The 14,341-nt window shown below is 41.6% G+C and overlaps 1 protein-coding gene across 1 annotated transcript; it reads right to left on the bottom strand.

Moving 5' to 3' along the window:
- Nucleotides 1-1,437: 1,437 nt before the first annotated feature.
- Nucleotides 1,438-12,559, bottom strand: LEKR1 (leucine, glutamate and lysine rich 1; the record flags this gene model as incomplete). The annotated part of the gene is made up of 2 exons (XM_082003747.1): nt 1,438-1,671; nt 12,512-12,559. 2 exons carry the CDS (start codon nt 12,557-12,559, stop codon nt 1,438-1,440), a joined length of 282 nt encoding a protein of 93 aa, XP_081859873.1.
- Between the last annotated feature and the right edge of the window lie 1,782 nt (nt 12,560-14,341).

A 14,341-nucleotide genomic window follows, 5' to 3' on the forward strand; every position in this document is an offset into this window, starting at 1 on the left:
GACAAGAGGGAAAAAAGGAAGGGCCATTTTTCAGAGCTTCAGGTCCTGAAGAAGCCCAAAAACTTGTATTCTTTCACAGAACAGTGCAGAAAAGATACAATTTGTTATATTTTCATGGTGTTGTAAAACAGCATAAAAGGAACAGAAGGTTAATTGGGAAACAGAAATATCAATCCAGAAATCTTACAGCAAAAATAAGACTAAAAAACCACCCATAATGCCATAAAATGACACCCATATGTCATAAAATGTTCATACTGAGTGCAACAATTTCCCTCTCAGTCCAAGTTCTTTATAGGTTATAAATAGCTTTGATTTGTCCATCCTCAGAGGTTAACAAGCTAGCTTGAAGTTCATGGCTGAGAACCTGTGGCAGTCAGGTCTATTTGTGGTGGCACAAAACCTCACACAGGTGGACCCCAGGTTCTGCAGCCACTGCTGCTCTCTGGACTGCCTCAGTAACGCCACTTACAGCACCCAAATCAGCCCTGTATTTTAAAGCTAGTTTGAGTATAGCTACCTCTGCACCCTTTGCTGCAAACCCAAAGAATAGGAAAAATATTAGAAATTAAGAAGGAAGGGCAGAGGGGAAAAAAAAGTCTTTGAAACTCTCCTTTTATGCTTTGTTTTCTCATGTCTACCCCAAAATGAACTCTTGTATCTGATGTACCAATCTGAATGTTTAGGAATCAAAGCCATGCTGCCTGCTCATCAAAACAACAAATATTTTGGAAGTATGAATTCCTGTTCCAAGTTTAAATCTTGATATGATACAGAAGAACACCACAAAAGGCTGTAAGTATGAGCTGAAAGAGAAAACACTGTGCTCTAAAACAGTAGTCCTCAGAGCCATATTATGTATCTCAGTACTGGAGTTCATGAGAGTACAAAACTCCCCCTTTAATTGGGACCTTCACATACCTGCCAGTAAGCATTTGCAAACTCCTGTTTCTGAGGAACGACGTCAGAAGCAGTACCTGAGATTTTCATAATTGCTTTAGTACTCTGTATCATCCCTTCAGAGAGTGAACTGTAAGCTTCTCAGGGTAAAAATGCTGATAATTCTTTACCATGTTACTATGAGACAATAAGTAAAAATATCAGAACTATGAAACTCCCAATACTATGGAATTTCATTTAAAATATTACAAACATTTTTATTACAAGATGAAATATTTTATTATTACCCTTTGGGAGTGTGTGCAGGGGAAATACATCTGAAATGCCTTTGGGCCTTTCTTTTGCTTTAAATATATATTGACTTTCTCAACTGTTAAGGAATTCAAAACTTGCTTCTAGAGAAGAGTACGAAATATTATTTAAATTAAGTATTACAGTATATATGTTACATCTGTAAAAGACAGACAAATCTTACTTGTATTTTAAACTTCTTTGGAATGAAATTACCTAATACACATACATGAGAATAACATCAGACTAGATAATAGGCTCTGACCTTTCTGTTTTTGATTCACCATCAGCTCGATAGTGTTCAAGGTCTTGGTAAAGAGACTGCAATTCTGCTTGAAGTCCTTTTTCCCGTTCTATACTGCCTTCATAAAATTTAATCTCCTTTTCCATTGCTTTTACTTTTTCTTCCATCACCTTAAATTCATGAAGTATCAAATAGCTGACTCCACAGTATTTACACACTGTCTCATCCCGGGACATCTAGAAAAAGACAAAATTGTAAGGCTGTTGGCAAGAAAGAAATTGAAGACAAAAAACCCGAATGACACTAAATAATAATAATAAGTCTGAATAGTTCAAACCATTTACTGCTCTGGACTGTTTATGATCAGATGGTGTTATTGCTTTAACAAACAATAAAGACAAAATTCTACATTTTCAAAATGAACTCAAGCTATAGCAGTACTTTTGCTTACTGGAAACTTCACAAGATATATCGACTCTGCAATTTACTCTGTGGGAACTCCCATTGGAACTGTAAACTGAAGTACCTCTGAATTATGTTTGGTGTATCAATTTAAAATAAAATGCTGTGCTTTACAAAGTTATCTCCTTAATGAATATGTGAGTGCCTGAGACAGAAAAACATTATTTACTGTGGTTTTTTGACAACTCGTGTCCAATTAAGTAGGCAAGATGAAAAGTGGAAAGTAAATGAAGTGATGTAATCCAGCAATCTTTACAAAACTAATTCAAATGAGTAAGCAACTAATTAGTATGATGTAGCGTCCATGGCACTTGAGCGTTGTGGAAAATGTAACCCATTCACTGGGTATGAAGTATTCATTACCAATTAAAAAAATACAGAATACGTAATACAAATCTAATTGAAAGACCATTTTTAAAACTGAGAAACATACTTTTGTAAGTAATCAAATTATTAAGCTTTGCCATAAGCAAGGCCTCATAAATACGAACAGATAGATGCACTCCGACTTTGATACGTACGTACTACTCAATGCATCAGTTATTCCTGTGTATTTTAATTATTTTCACCTCCAGAAAAAACCTGCTCAGTTTACAAGTGATGCAGAACTGAACCTGCACAAGAACTAGATCTTGAGTAAATAAACCACCCAGACCAACCCAAGGAGGTCTGACGCTTCAGTAGGGGACACGCGAGCATCGGCATACCCACACAGATCACATAAACGCATTTGAGAAGAGATGGTTAGAATTAAGACTAGATCAGAGGACACTCATAATACAGCTAAAGAGACAACCTCAAAGCAACGAATATCAACAGGTATTGGTAAGCTTGGTAAGCTTGGAGATATGAAAGATGGAAAATGGGTGGCAGTCGGAGGAGCAGTTGTGCGTTTGTGTATCAAGAGCTTAAAACACACTTTAACCTTTCTGGCAGTTATCAGCTGTTACAAGGATTTTAACACAATGACTTTTGAAAATCAGAAAGCTGGAAAACTGCAAACAGTTTAAGTCAAAGAATATAAAAATCCCTTGTTACAGACAAAGGAAAAGATGACATTTTGAGACATTGGGATAAAGAAAAAGAAATCATACTTAGGTGAAAAAAACCAGCTTTCAAGAATTATAAACTAAAGACTCATTATCCCATAATTCAATAATCTTAAGCACTTTAAATATAGCTTGATAAAAGTGATATTTCAGGATGCCCTGGAACTACCAGGCCAAGCTTTATTTTCCAATTTCTTAGTTTTCCCCCAGTTTAAAATACACCTAGTTACAGTTGCTCTGAATGAGCTGAAAAATGCAAGCTTTTTTTTTTTTTCCTGGCAGCTGCAAACTGTGCCTGGAAATATGAAACTGTTATTCAGGATAACTACCATAAAGTTCCAAAGCACTAAAATTACTATATTGAGAAAGGACAAAATGAGCTGTTATGAGGAGCACAGGAGGGGGGCTCTTATCCCCAAAAGAACACTGTGCTCTCTTGCAGCACCACCACTGCTGTCTTTCAAATAAACAGTTATAGAAATTTCACTGGGTACTAGGATTAAAAACAAAATAAAACAACTGGGGTCCTGAACTGAAAATATTTTATGCAAGTACTAAAACTTTTTAGTTTTCAAATTCAATTTTGTCACTGAACTTAAAAATAAGTTAAGTCATAGAACAACAAATATTATCCATCTGGACTTAGCAGGAAATGGGTCCTATTCTTCTTCATGTCCATTCCTCAAGTGAAGCAAAAATTTAAAAAGACTTCAGGTCAGGCTGGATTTTTAAAGTATTTGCTACATAGTCAAAAATCACAGGAAAGCCCGATGGGTGTATATTACTGCAATAAGGAAAGGAAGTTCTGCCTTTTAATCAGAACCTTCCTTCTGTACATGCACAATTAGCCTGCAACCACTGCAATGTACTGTATATAGACACAAACTATAATATCGATCTGTAGTATAAGTAGCAGTTTCTTAATACCAGTAATGGATTTGGCATGGCTCGAGTGATGCTCAACCGGCACGCTTGCCCAAACTAAATTCCATGCTGCAGTAAATTAACACCAATAAGCAAGGTAGCTAATTTAAATCCAGCACATGTATGCCCAAAATGCCTAGAAAATTAACAGGACCCACTTGAAAGTGAGTTGCTCCAAAGAGCGAGGCCTGAACTGGGCAGAGCAAGGGGTGTACTAATCTGGGGTTTCATCCTAAATCCAAGGTTCCTCTCTCATGCCCATAGTGGTCAAATCACAAGCAGGACTTTCTCTCTTTTGTTCCCCCCACCCCCCCACCTTACGTTGTCAACATCACAACCTGAGTTCTCATTGCTGACTTAACATATCTCCTGAAATTCCTGAGCTGGTTGGATGTTTTTCAGAAGCTACTGAAGCTTCACACAGACAGGTACAGAGAAATGCTGTCAAGCTGCAAATGCCGATTTCACTCAGCCAAAATAATGACAAAGTTATCCTAGGGCTACACCAATTTAAAGGTCAGAGGCAGCAAGAATTTTATAGCTTTGAACACTACTTCCAAATGAAATGTTTTGGGGGTTTGCACAGTTTCCAAGAGAAATAACATTACTTCATCTGTGTGTGTATTCCTCTTGTTGTCATCCTTCAATAATTTGTGAACTAGAACATTTGGTCATATATAACCAAATCTGACACTGAGGGTAGAAGTACATAAGCATCTAAAGTTTTAGGACAACCAGGCAGGCAACAAAGACTTCATAAGTTCCCTGCTGAAGAAAACTCTGGAGTGTGAGCACAGTCCATATCAGACAACCCATATAGGAGAGTGCCTTCTAAATGGGCTGTCCAGGAGAAAAAGATTCCACTAGACCTTGTATCTTAGACACCAAAGTTGATTAACCATTACACAGAAGTCTGTAGGAAACAAATTTTCATTAGTTCTTATGCCTACAAAGCTACGTTTTCTGGAATAATATTATCACTGAGTAACTACTAAGAATGTGCATTACAGACACAATGATTTACATTTTCAGACTCCATATTTCACTATTTACATTTGATCAAAAGACTATTGTCACCTTCTCAAATGCAACGCAGGAAATAATTAGGGGAAAAGCAGAGTTGAGAAGGAATAGAAAAGGAAACTATCAGAGTTCTACCTAGAAAGGGAACTGTGTATGTCCTTAGCAGTGAGAATAAGCAGTGGATAGGAAAAAATCAATTAGGAATAAAAAAAAACCCACAGAAGGTAATTTTAATATTAATTGTGGTTTTGGTCAATCTGGACAGGGGAAACTCACGGCAAACAGGACTTGAAAAGGTGACAGCAAGATACTAAAAAAAACCTGCTATTTGAGTTCACACAACAGTACTGTGAGCACAGTAACAAAAACAATCTCACTGAGGACAAAGTGCTTGAACTAGGAAGATCATTGAACCATAAGATTTTGAGCTATAGCTCTGATACACATCAGACCAGATGATTCAAAGAGAGGAAGGGAGTGATGTCCAGAACAAACCGTATCACAAGGTAGCATTTCCAGCTGTGATATTCCAGCAGCTGTTCCACTACAGCATCTGTGGGAGTAGTTTCAACTGAGAGCTGTGTTCGGTTTTGGAAGAACTAATATCATTCCATGGTTACATAGATTTCTTTAGCTACCAAGGGCAAGTGAAGAACTGAGCCAAGATGGATAGTCACTCAAATTACATCTGCCTGACTCAGTACCGTAAGCATCTGTAGAGCGTAAGTTATAAGGAAAAAAAGAAAAAAAAGACTTTGGTGGTCTGGACCATTTTTAGCCTTTTGAATGACAAGACAGGAATTTATATCATTTCTACTTGACCAAATAACTAGAGGGAGCGTCAGCCTGTGCACTGCTATTCTTCTCCGATATTTTAGATTCCACCCACAAAAATTACCACTGTAGAGCGCTAAATTCTTGTTGAAAGAAAAATAGTCTACTTTCTCACTTAGCAGTGCCTTGGTATTACAACATCCAGCATATGGATCGCTTATGCTAGAAATAGTCCGTTACAAGCAGATAATAAATAGCCAGGGCTCTTAAAAGCCAGAACTTAAGTCCTCAATTAATGAGATTATTGTAAAAAGCTTCAAATGTGCATCGCTGAAATAAAACCACAGAACCATGAGCACAGCTGTACTCCTTCTACATACAGTGCAGGGGAGGGAGAACCTAAGGGAACTGCAGCATTTGCCATCCTCCTTGCATCACCCGGTGCTCCTCAGGCATGTAACGCAGTAATAACAGCTCTTGCTCCCTCCCCACTTGTTCTGTCAGGACTGAGCAAGGACTGCTTTAGCAAGGACTGGCCAAATAACAAAAAAAAACCCCACCCTGTATTTGTCCAAACCACACTTGTAGCAGAAAACTCAAGAAAATAAATTTTAAAAATCATTATGCTGCTGCTGGGTGCTCTTAAATTATTTATGCATATCGATTGTTTTGTTCCACCTCTACTTGATTCTACCTTATCTACTTTCTTTTTGTTTTACTCTGCCTCTGCCATACTAGTTTCATTTCTCTCATGCTGTTTGTCCCTCTCCTGACAAATGAGCTAATCCCAATCACACACAAAGAAATCATTACTCAAACCACATGACTGATTTTCTAGGAAGAAAGTGGAGTCATATTTGCAAAACTGAAGAGTTATTTGACTGAAATTGTTTGGGGTTTTTTTAATTCAAAGAAAGATTTTAAGAGTCTCACTAGAACCTTTTTTTTTTTTTTTTAAGTTTATTGTGAGTCAAGTTTTCAGTCAGCGTCTACTCAGAAAATAATACAGACTGTAACACTAAGCCATGCTGCATACATAATTATTTGCTCCACTTCCAAAAAACAGCATGTGCAAAATAAAAATCACAGTACTTGCTTTGAATACATATGAATAGTGTAAAAACAGCCTTGTAGTAAAAACAGAATGTCCTGCTCCCAAAAGTTTCATTCAAAACATGCCCTGAAATAATCTGTTTGTCACGACAGGAAATAATACTCAGATTTCAGGTAGCTTTCATTTTTTCCTGCCTGTGAGTAAGGCAGACTAATGAATCATAAAAGACTCTGCTAGTAACCGCACACACTCGCACAAGCCCTGCAAATATCTAACACGTGTGCGACAGGCCGGGCAGACCTTACTGGCACCCATGAGCTCTTTCAGGACGTGTTACGGCACACTCCAGACCTCCAGCGCAGCACTCTTCTAAACTGAACCGCAGTACGTTGCGACAAAACGTGATGCCTGCACAGACAAAAGATAATTTAGCCCAGTGTTAACCGTATCTTTCCCTGACATCGACTGACTTTTGCATCCGTAGTTGCAACTCTTGGGAAGCCCCTCCTTGCTACAGCCCGACTGCTTGTGAGGCAAGGGAGACTGCAATCCCTCCAATTCCTAGCAACGTACTTCGACGCTGGTTGCAGAAAGGGTAGAAAAGCTTGACTACAGTGAATACAGCCCTAGTCTTGTAAGTACAGCAAGGGATAAAAATGATTTGCTGTCCCAGGTCATCACCGGTGACTCCAGAATTCTCACATTGACTCCAGAATTCTCACGTTGAGAACAGAGGATTGTTACCCAAGTTCAAAAGATCTGCTTTCACAAATCCTCTGATACCACAATACACAGTGGTAACAAAGCAGGCTGCCTTTACTATCTGGGAGCTGGTTTTCCCAAATCACCTATGGGTCCATGGGTAACCAGTTCACTGCTGAGAGCTTTCCACCCCTTCAGGCTGTAACATGTGGTCTTATACCAAAACCAAGCAGATTATTTTCTAACATTTCCAAAGCCGCTCAGAACATTCACATAGCTGGAGCTCGACATCCCAATGAAACCCAGATGGTAAAAATTCTATAGCCAAGTATTGAAAGTCTCAGTGGGCATAGGGGCAGCTCGTGAACATCATCTTAAGAAGCACTGATAAGGTACATGACAACAGGACTCTGAAAAGGCCGCCTGCCGTTCTGCATGTAAATGCAATCATGCTCATCTGGAGGGCACAAATAGAAACACTGCTGCTTCTATATCCATGTTGATATCGATATTGTATCGATATCGATTGTATCAATAAGTACTAAATACATAGCTATGTTGTTCACTTCTACAAAGCTAGTCTTGGTGCACGGGACAGTTTTTTTAGCTAATTAACGCAACTGGAACTATGTAAGAACCTATTAAAAAAAAATACAACCCCAGGTTCAAAGACAGCAAGAAAAATTAAAGGTAACATAATGTGCTCATAAAGATACCATAATGTGTCCAATCTATAGCACATGTGGCAAATCTAATGAGTAACCATTTGCTACGAGTAAGGTACGTGACGTTTTGTGGCTAGTCAGATACCATAGAACGTTCTGTACTGATGTGTAACACAGCTTCAAAGTTCTTGCTCTGCTTGCTTTCTCAAGCTCCTAGGGTGAGAGAACTACTAATCTGTAAGGGTATCTTGTGCTCAATTTTATGATTGATGTTAAGCAAAAGTTATTTATTTGCCAAATAAAATATAAAATTAAATATAACTTTTTGTTTGCTGCTTGGAGGAATCAGGGTCATTTTACTGCTGTTCTGTTTCACATTTCAGTAAGACCTTCAGGGCAAAACTGCATCTTCCCATCTACTTACATTGAATGGACAACAATGCCGAAACAAATGCAGAACTTTAGTTCACAAGCATATAAAAGATTCATCTAGCACTAACAACAGACAACTAACAAGGTGAAGTATGACATTCTCCTTTCCTCTTGAGGGGAAAAAAAACCCCACCCCAACCCCCAAAAACCCCAAACAACAGAAACAGAACTCTCCAAAAATACACATTCATAACATTGGACTAAAGGGAACACTAACTTCTTTTTTACCATCCAGTGCTTTATGATACTTCTCAGACTTGAGAAGTTTGATGGCATAAACTTTGAGACATGTAAATACGTTAAAAATTAGGCATTACAAGCCAGTGATCTCTGTAAAGTTCTTTCTACAGTCTTGTGACAATACAGTTAGAGGTAAGGTTCTGCTGAGGTAGACCAACCAACTTACTCAGCTAGCTGGCACACCAAATCTGCAAGCAGCACCTTCCAGAAGTATGCAAGTGTCCCTAAAATAAGGCTAAGGGGTAGAGAATACCCTCTCCAAAAACTGTCACAGAAGAGAACGTTAGCTATGGCTTGGACTTTGCCATTGACTGACTCGGTTATTTCCCTCCCGGGAAGTTACCCATTTTCCTATGCCTGCTGCCAAAACAGCAGCAGCAGCTGTTCTCCACATCTGCCATCACCACCCCACCACGCGGCAAAGCCTCCTTTGAAACTTGCACGGAAAAGACACTTCTGCTGACTTCTAACACTGACAAACGTTCCTCCATTAGGTAACCAAACTGCTAACAGGCAAAGTCACAACTTTGGGGGTTTTACATTTTTTTTCTTTTTTTTAGAAACAAACCATAACTTAGAGCTTTTTCCAAGAAGTATGCAACTGTAAATACAAAAAAATACCGTAAGCTTTAATAGCAGACATGTGGATGTTTATTTACCTGTTGATTTTTTTTTTCATTTAGCATCCATCTTGCAATGCATGTTGTGTGAAAGAAGCATGAGGGCAATAGAAGGAATGAGAGATGGGGGGGGGGGGGGAGGGCCATGTAAAATTCTTACATGAATTTTAAGGTGAAATCGATCGGAACCTGAAGGATCTAAATCCCTGCATATCTATCATTCCATTAAAGTACCAAGAAATCTCTTCCCCTCTAGATTAAATTTTAAAGGAAATTTCAATAAACATAGAGGGCAACACCTACTGGACCCAGTCTGCAAATGGTCAATTTATATCAACTTCTGCCCTGACATCCATAGCTTTACTCTAACAGATCCTTCTCTCTGGCAGACTTTGGCAGTAGAATAGGCTGTTCCGGGTTGATGCAAGACATTCCCCTCCCTTTCCATACCCTCCTCTAGAAGAGTGCCATTTTGGAGGCAGCAATGTCACTGCACCAAGTAGCGCTAAGCAGCTTGCGAAGCTCTCCCATCCGCTAGAAACACAAAGGAGCGGAACGATGAAGCTCTGGTCTGCATCCTTTAAGACAGCTGCTTGATGCCTTCTCAGCACTACAACCCAACCTCCAGCAAGCCAACTCAAAACGGCACCTAGCAGTGAATATTCTTCATTCTGCAGCTGAAATCACAGTGCTTAACATACTGCCTCTTGACACACACGTTCCTTTGGCCAGCAAACTGCATGTTGGGAGCATGTGCTCGGTTTGGCAGAGCAATCTACAGCTGGCACAATTTCTGCTTATGTTAGGAGCATCTAAAAGAAAGACTACAAAAGAGATGCTATAAAATCCAAGAAGCAGAGAATGTGAAGGGAATAAGGAAATGTGTCCATAAAAGGTAGAAATGTGTCCCATAAAAGGACAGGAAATTGTGAGAATGACTTGTAATCAAGCTCTGTATCTTGTAACTACAATGCAAGTCGGCTGCGTGAAGAGATGAGCAGCAGGAAAGGATATGTAAAACCCCGACTCTTAAGTGATCCCAAAATCTTGGGCTGTCATTGCCTTAGACCTCAAATATCTCACACTGAGGTGCAGGGTAGGATGGGACAGGAACATAAGCCTATTCACGTACGTATCTAGAAATACTGTGCCTTCTGCATACAGATAGTTTGGTTAAACATGTATCACACAACTGGAAGAGATCTGAAGATAATACCTGTCCAGGCTCTCTACCCCAAAGTAAAAGTTTGCCTTACTTGTCCCCCACAGCACCACTGGAAGAATTCCACAGCTCCCCTGGGTGAGCTGCTGTAGAGTTTCATAACATTCAACCAAAGCAAGTCCAGAAAGGTGAGAATAAGATTAATTTGCAGCTGGATATGAAGGACAACCACCATCTTCCTACACACATGAATACTGTTACTGTGCCCTCAAGCATTTTCCAGAATAAGTAAACCCAGTTCTATTGTCCTTTCCTAGAAGGGCAAGATTTTTAGGGTCTTTACTATTTTTGCTCTCTTCTAAATTCCCATCAGCCACATTATTTTTCTTGAAGCCTGCAGCTCAGAACCAATACCTCAACAGCCCCGAACAGAGGAATAATGAAAGCCCAAGTTTCACGTGCAATTCCTATACTAATAACATTTAATAGTTACTTTCTTTGTAAAATCATTTTGTTAATATTAATCTGCTTATGACCTGATCATAGACCTCAGTGTCGGGTTTGACAAGTGACAAGGAAGCTTAATCAGTTACTATGTATTTTGTAGTGATGCATTTGACTTACTCTTTTTAAGTGTCCCTTATTCTTACTTAAGAATATGAACTTTAATGCTGTTCCCAGAGCGCTCACAGCCCGTCCCAGGCTGGGATCAGTGTATTCCTTATTGTAATCCAAGATCCTATGAAAAGGATCTCAACGAAAGCTCAGTGAAAAACAGCAGACATTGACACTCCTACCGAAAGAAATAACGCCACGCCCTTTCCGTGCCCAGTGCACGCCTGCGCTCACACCTGCTTTCTCCTTGCGCTAGCACACACGTAGCACACGGACCAGAAACTAGATCAGGAACTGATCCACATGAAAGACAGGCAGCTGAAGTGCCACTAAACTACAGCCTTAAGTCATTAATATTGAGAAATATTGAGCAGTACTAAATCCAGAACAAGTCGCTGATGTGCTTCATCCAACAGTTTGGCACAACTGTTCTTCTGAGAAACTTAAACTGATTTTTGCTAACCACCTTATCCTGTTGGTGCTTGCAAACTAATTTCTAAACAAACACATACATCTGGCTTCTTTCCTGCTACCAAAACACCTGCTAATGAGTCTGTAAATTGCGCAGGTTCTTCCCCTCCCCCTTTTAAGTGCAAGTATTCCCTTTTCCATTCCTTTGGCTATCTTACCTATCCTTGAATTCTCAGAAGTCATCATTGATGGCTCAGAAATTGTCTCAACAGCTTCCTGGACTATTCCAGGGAGAATCTCTCCAGGCTGTGCTAACCCGAGTACAAAAAGCTTTTATATTACTTGTTAATTATTAGATGCATACCAAAAAAACGAGGACAACTGGGTGTTTTACTGCCAAAGTAAAAACTTCATAGTATTACAAAAAGGGACTCATGTTTCACTTGTGCGCAGCACCGCACATAAAGAGCCTCCTCCTAATTTAACCCATATAAACAGCAGCATTGTTACAGTCGTAATAAACCGTCTCCCAAACAAAAGAACAGCTTCACACACAAAGAGGAGATACAAGAAAAGATGAAGGGGAACGTTCTGTTCCTATTTGTATTGACACTCTTTTGGAACAATTATGTGTTATGCTCTGCAGTCATTCCAAACTTATGGCAACAAAACAGGGTACAATTTGGGTACAGGGCACAATTTGAAACTCACCTAGCAGTGACACCACCATTACAGAATGACTATGTTCCTCTACAGTGTTCGTACAGCATTAGTGTGTAATTAGGCTTCGTATACGACAAAACCTCAAACACACCCAATCTAAAACCAGGACCAAAGCGTACTAGATGATGTACCAATGTTCAAAGGCCAGTGAAATAGCCCCGAATTACTGTAGCATCTGGTCTCCAAATGTTTTTCATTTCGTGCTTCCACTGTATCATACCTTTCGAATCTCCTCGGGCAGCGCGTGAAGGGGGATGTGCCGCTCCATGGCCTCCCGAAACTCTGCGGCGGGGTCAGGTAAGCTGCCAGAGGTCAGAGGGAGGGTCAGAACCTGGCGTCAGCAACGGGCCGCACGCTTGCTCAGGCCCACGCGCGGAAAGCCAAGGGCAGGCACGCCCCGCGCGGCCTCCCCACGCCCGCACCGCCTGCTCGGGGACCGGTCGCGGCGCGCAGGCCCCGGCGGGGCCGAGGGAAGGGGGTGGGGAAACGGGACGCGGCGGCGCGGAGCCCCCGGGCCGGAGCCGCCTTCCCCGGGAGGCAGCCGGAGGGGAGAAATCGGAGGTGAGGGAAGGCAGCCGGGGCGGCCATTTTCTTACCGCGGCTTCCTCCGTAACCACGGTAACGGCGCACAGGCCTGCGCCTGCGCGTCACGTGGCCGGGCGGCGCGCGGCGGGGGCGGAGCGGCCGTGCTTGGCCCGCGCCCAGGCACAGCCGGCGCAGGGGGGTCTGTGCTGCCCGCCCCCCCCCCCCCAGCCCCCAGTCCCCAGTCCCCAGCCCCGGCCCGATTTCAAATTCATAAGGTGTAATGGGAGGAGCTGCATTGCCAGGGCCCGAGCTGGCTCGGGGTGGGGGTTTGGTGGCAAAAATGCTGGCCCTGACGCCCCAAAACCCACCCTCACACCTGGGTGGGTTCCATCTTGGAACCGAGGCATGTGCTGAGCCTCAGTATGAACTGGGCCTGTGCTCGCAGCGAAACAGTAGAAATAACTCTGGGCAAAGATGTGAGAATCATGTTTTCAGTATAACCCCGTTTTCAATGGAATTCATTTCACATTCTGCCCCTCCTTTTCATTGCTGGCTGTTCTACGTGCGGCCCTTCGACGCGGGCCAGAAAACCGAGTCGCCGTGAGACTCAGCTTCATCACGTCCCATCAGCTGTACCGTGACGGCCATCGGCTTCGTGCCCACCGTCCCCAGTGAGGGAGCGTCCCAGCCTGGGTCCCCCCACCTGAGCCTGGCGCAGGCGTGTGACGCTGCGGACGAGGGGCCATGAGCACAGCAGGGCGGCTCACCTCCCAAAGCCGATTCCTCCCCTGCCCAAACCTACTCCTGTGTGCCCAAAGCATTTCCTATATGCCCAAAGTGATACCTATATACACCCAAAGCGATTCCTGTACATGCCCAAAGCATTTTCTATATATGCCCAATGCATTTTCTATATGCTCAGAGTGACTCCTATATGCCCAAAGCATTTTCTATATATGCCCAAAGCATTTTCTATATGCTCAAAGTGATTCCTATATGCCCAAAGTGATACCTATATATGCCCAAAGTGATTCCTATATATGCCCAAATCATTTTCTATATGCCCAAAGCACTTCCTATTTGCCCAAAGCATTTTCTATATATGCCGAATGCATTTTCTATATGCTCAGAGTGACTCCTATATGCCCAAAGCCTTTTCTATATATGCCCAAAGCATTTTCTATATGCTCAAAGTGATTCCTATATGCCCAAAGTGATACCTATATACACCCAAAGTGATTCCTATATATGCCCAAATCATTTTCTATATGCCCAAAGCGATTGCTGCATGCCCAAAGCATTCCCTTCAAGCCTTCTACAAAAAGATACACCCCCAAAAAAATAATTTAGGGACAGCCACTGAAAACTGCAAAGGAGCCATGGCGAAAAATAAGGCGACCTTCCACTGGCCTTGTTAACCTGATTTAATTTATGCACGACTCGCTTTTAACTGCAAAGGTTCCATCTCTGGGGCAGCTCCATGCAGGGCAAAGTAGTATTTTTTTCAGAGCAGCGCCGAGCGGCT

Source organism: Phaethon aethereus (genome assembly GCF_964289735.1).
Source record: "Phaethon aethereus genome assembly, chromosome: 9".
Taxonomy (NCBI): Eukaryota; Metazoa; Chordata; class Aves; order Phaethontiformes; family Phaethontidae; genus Phaethon; species Phaethon aethereus.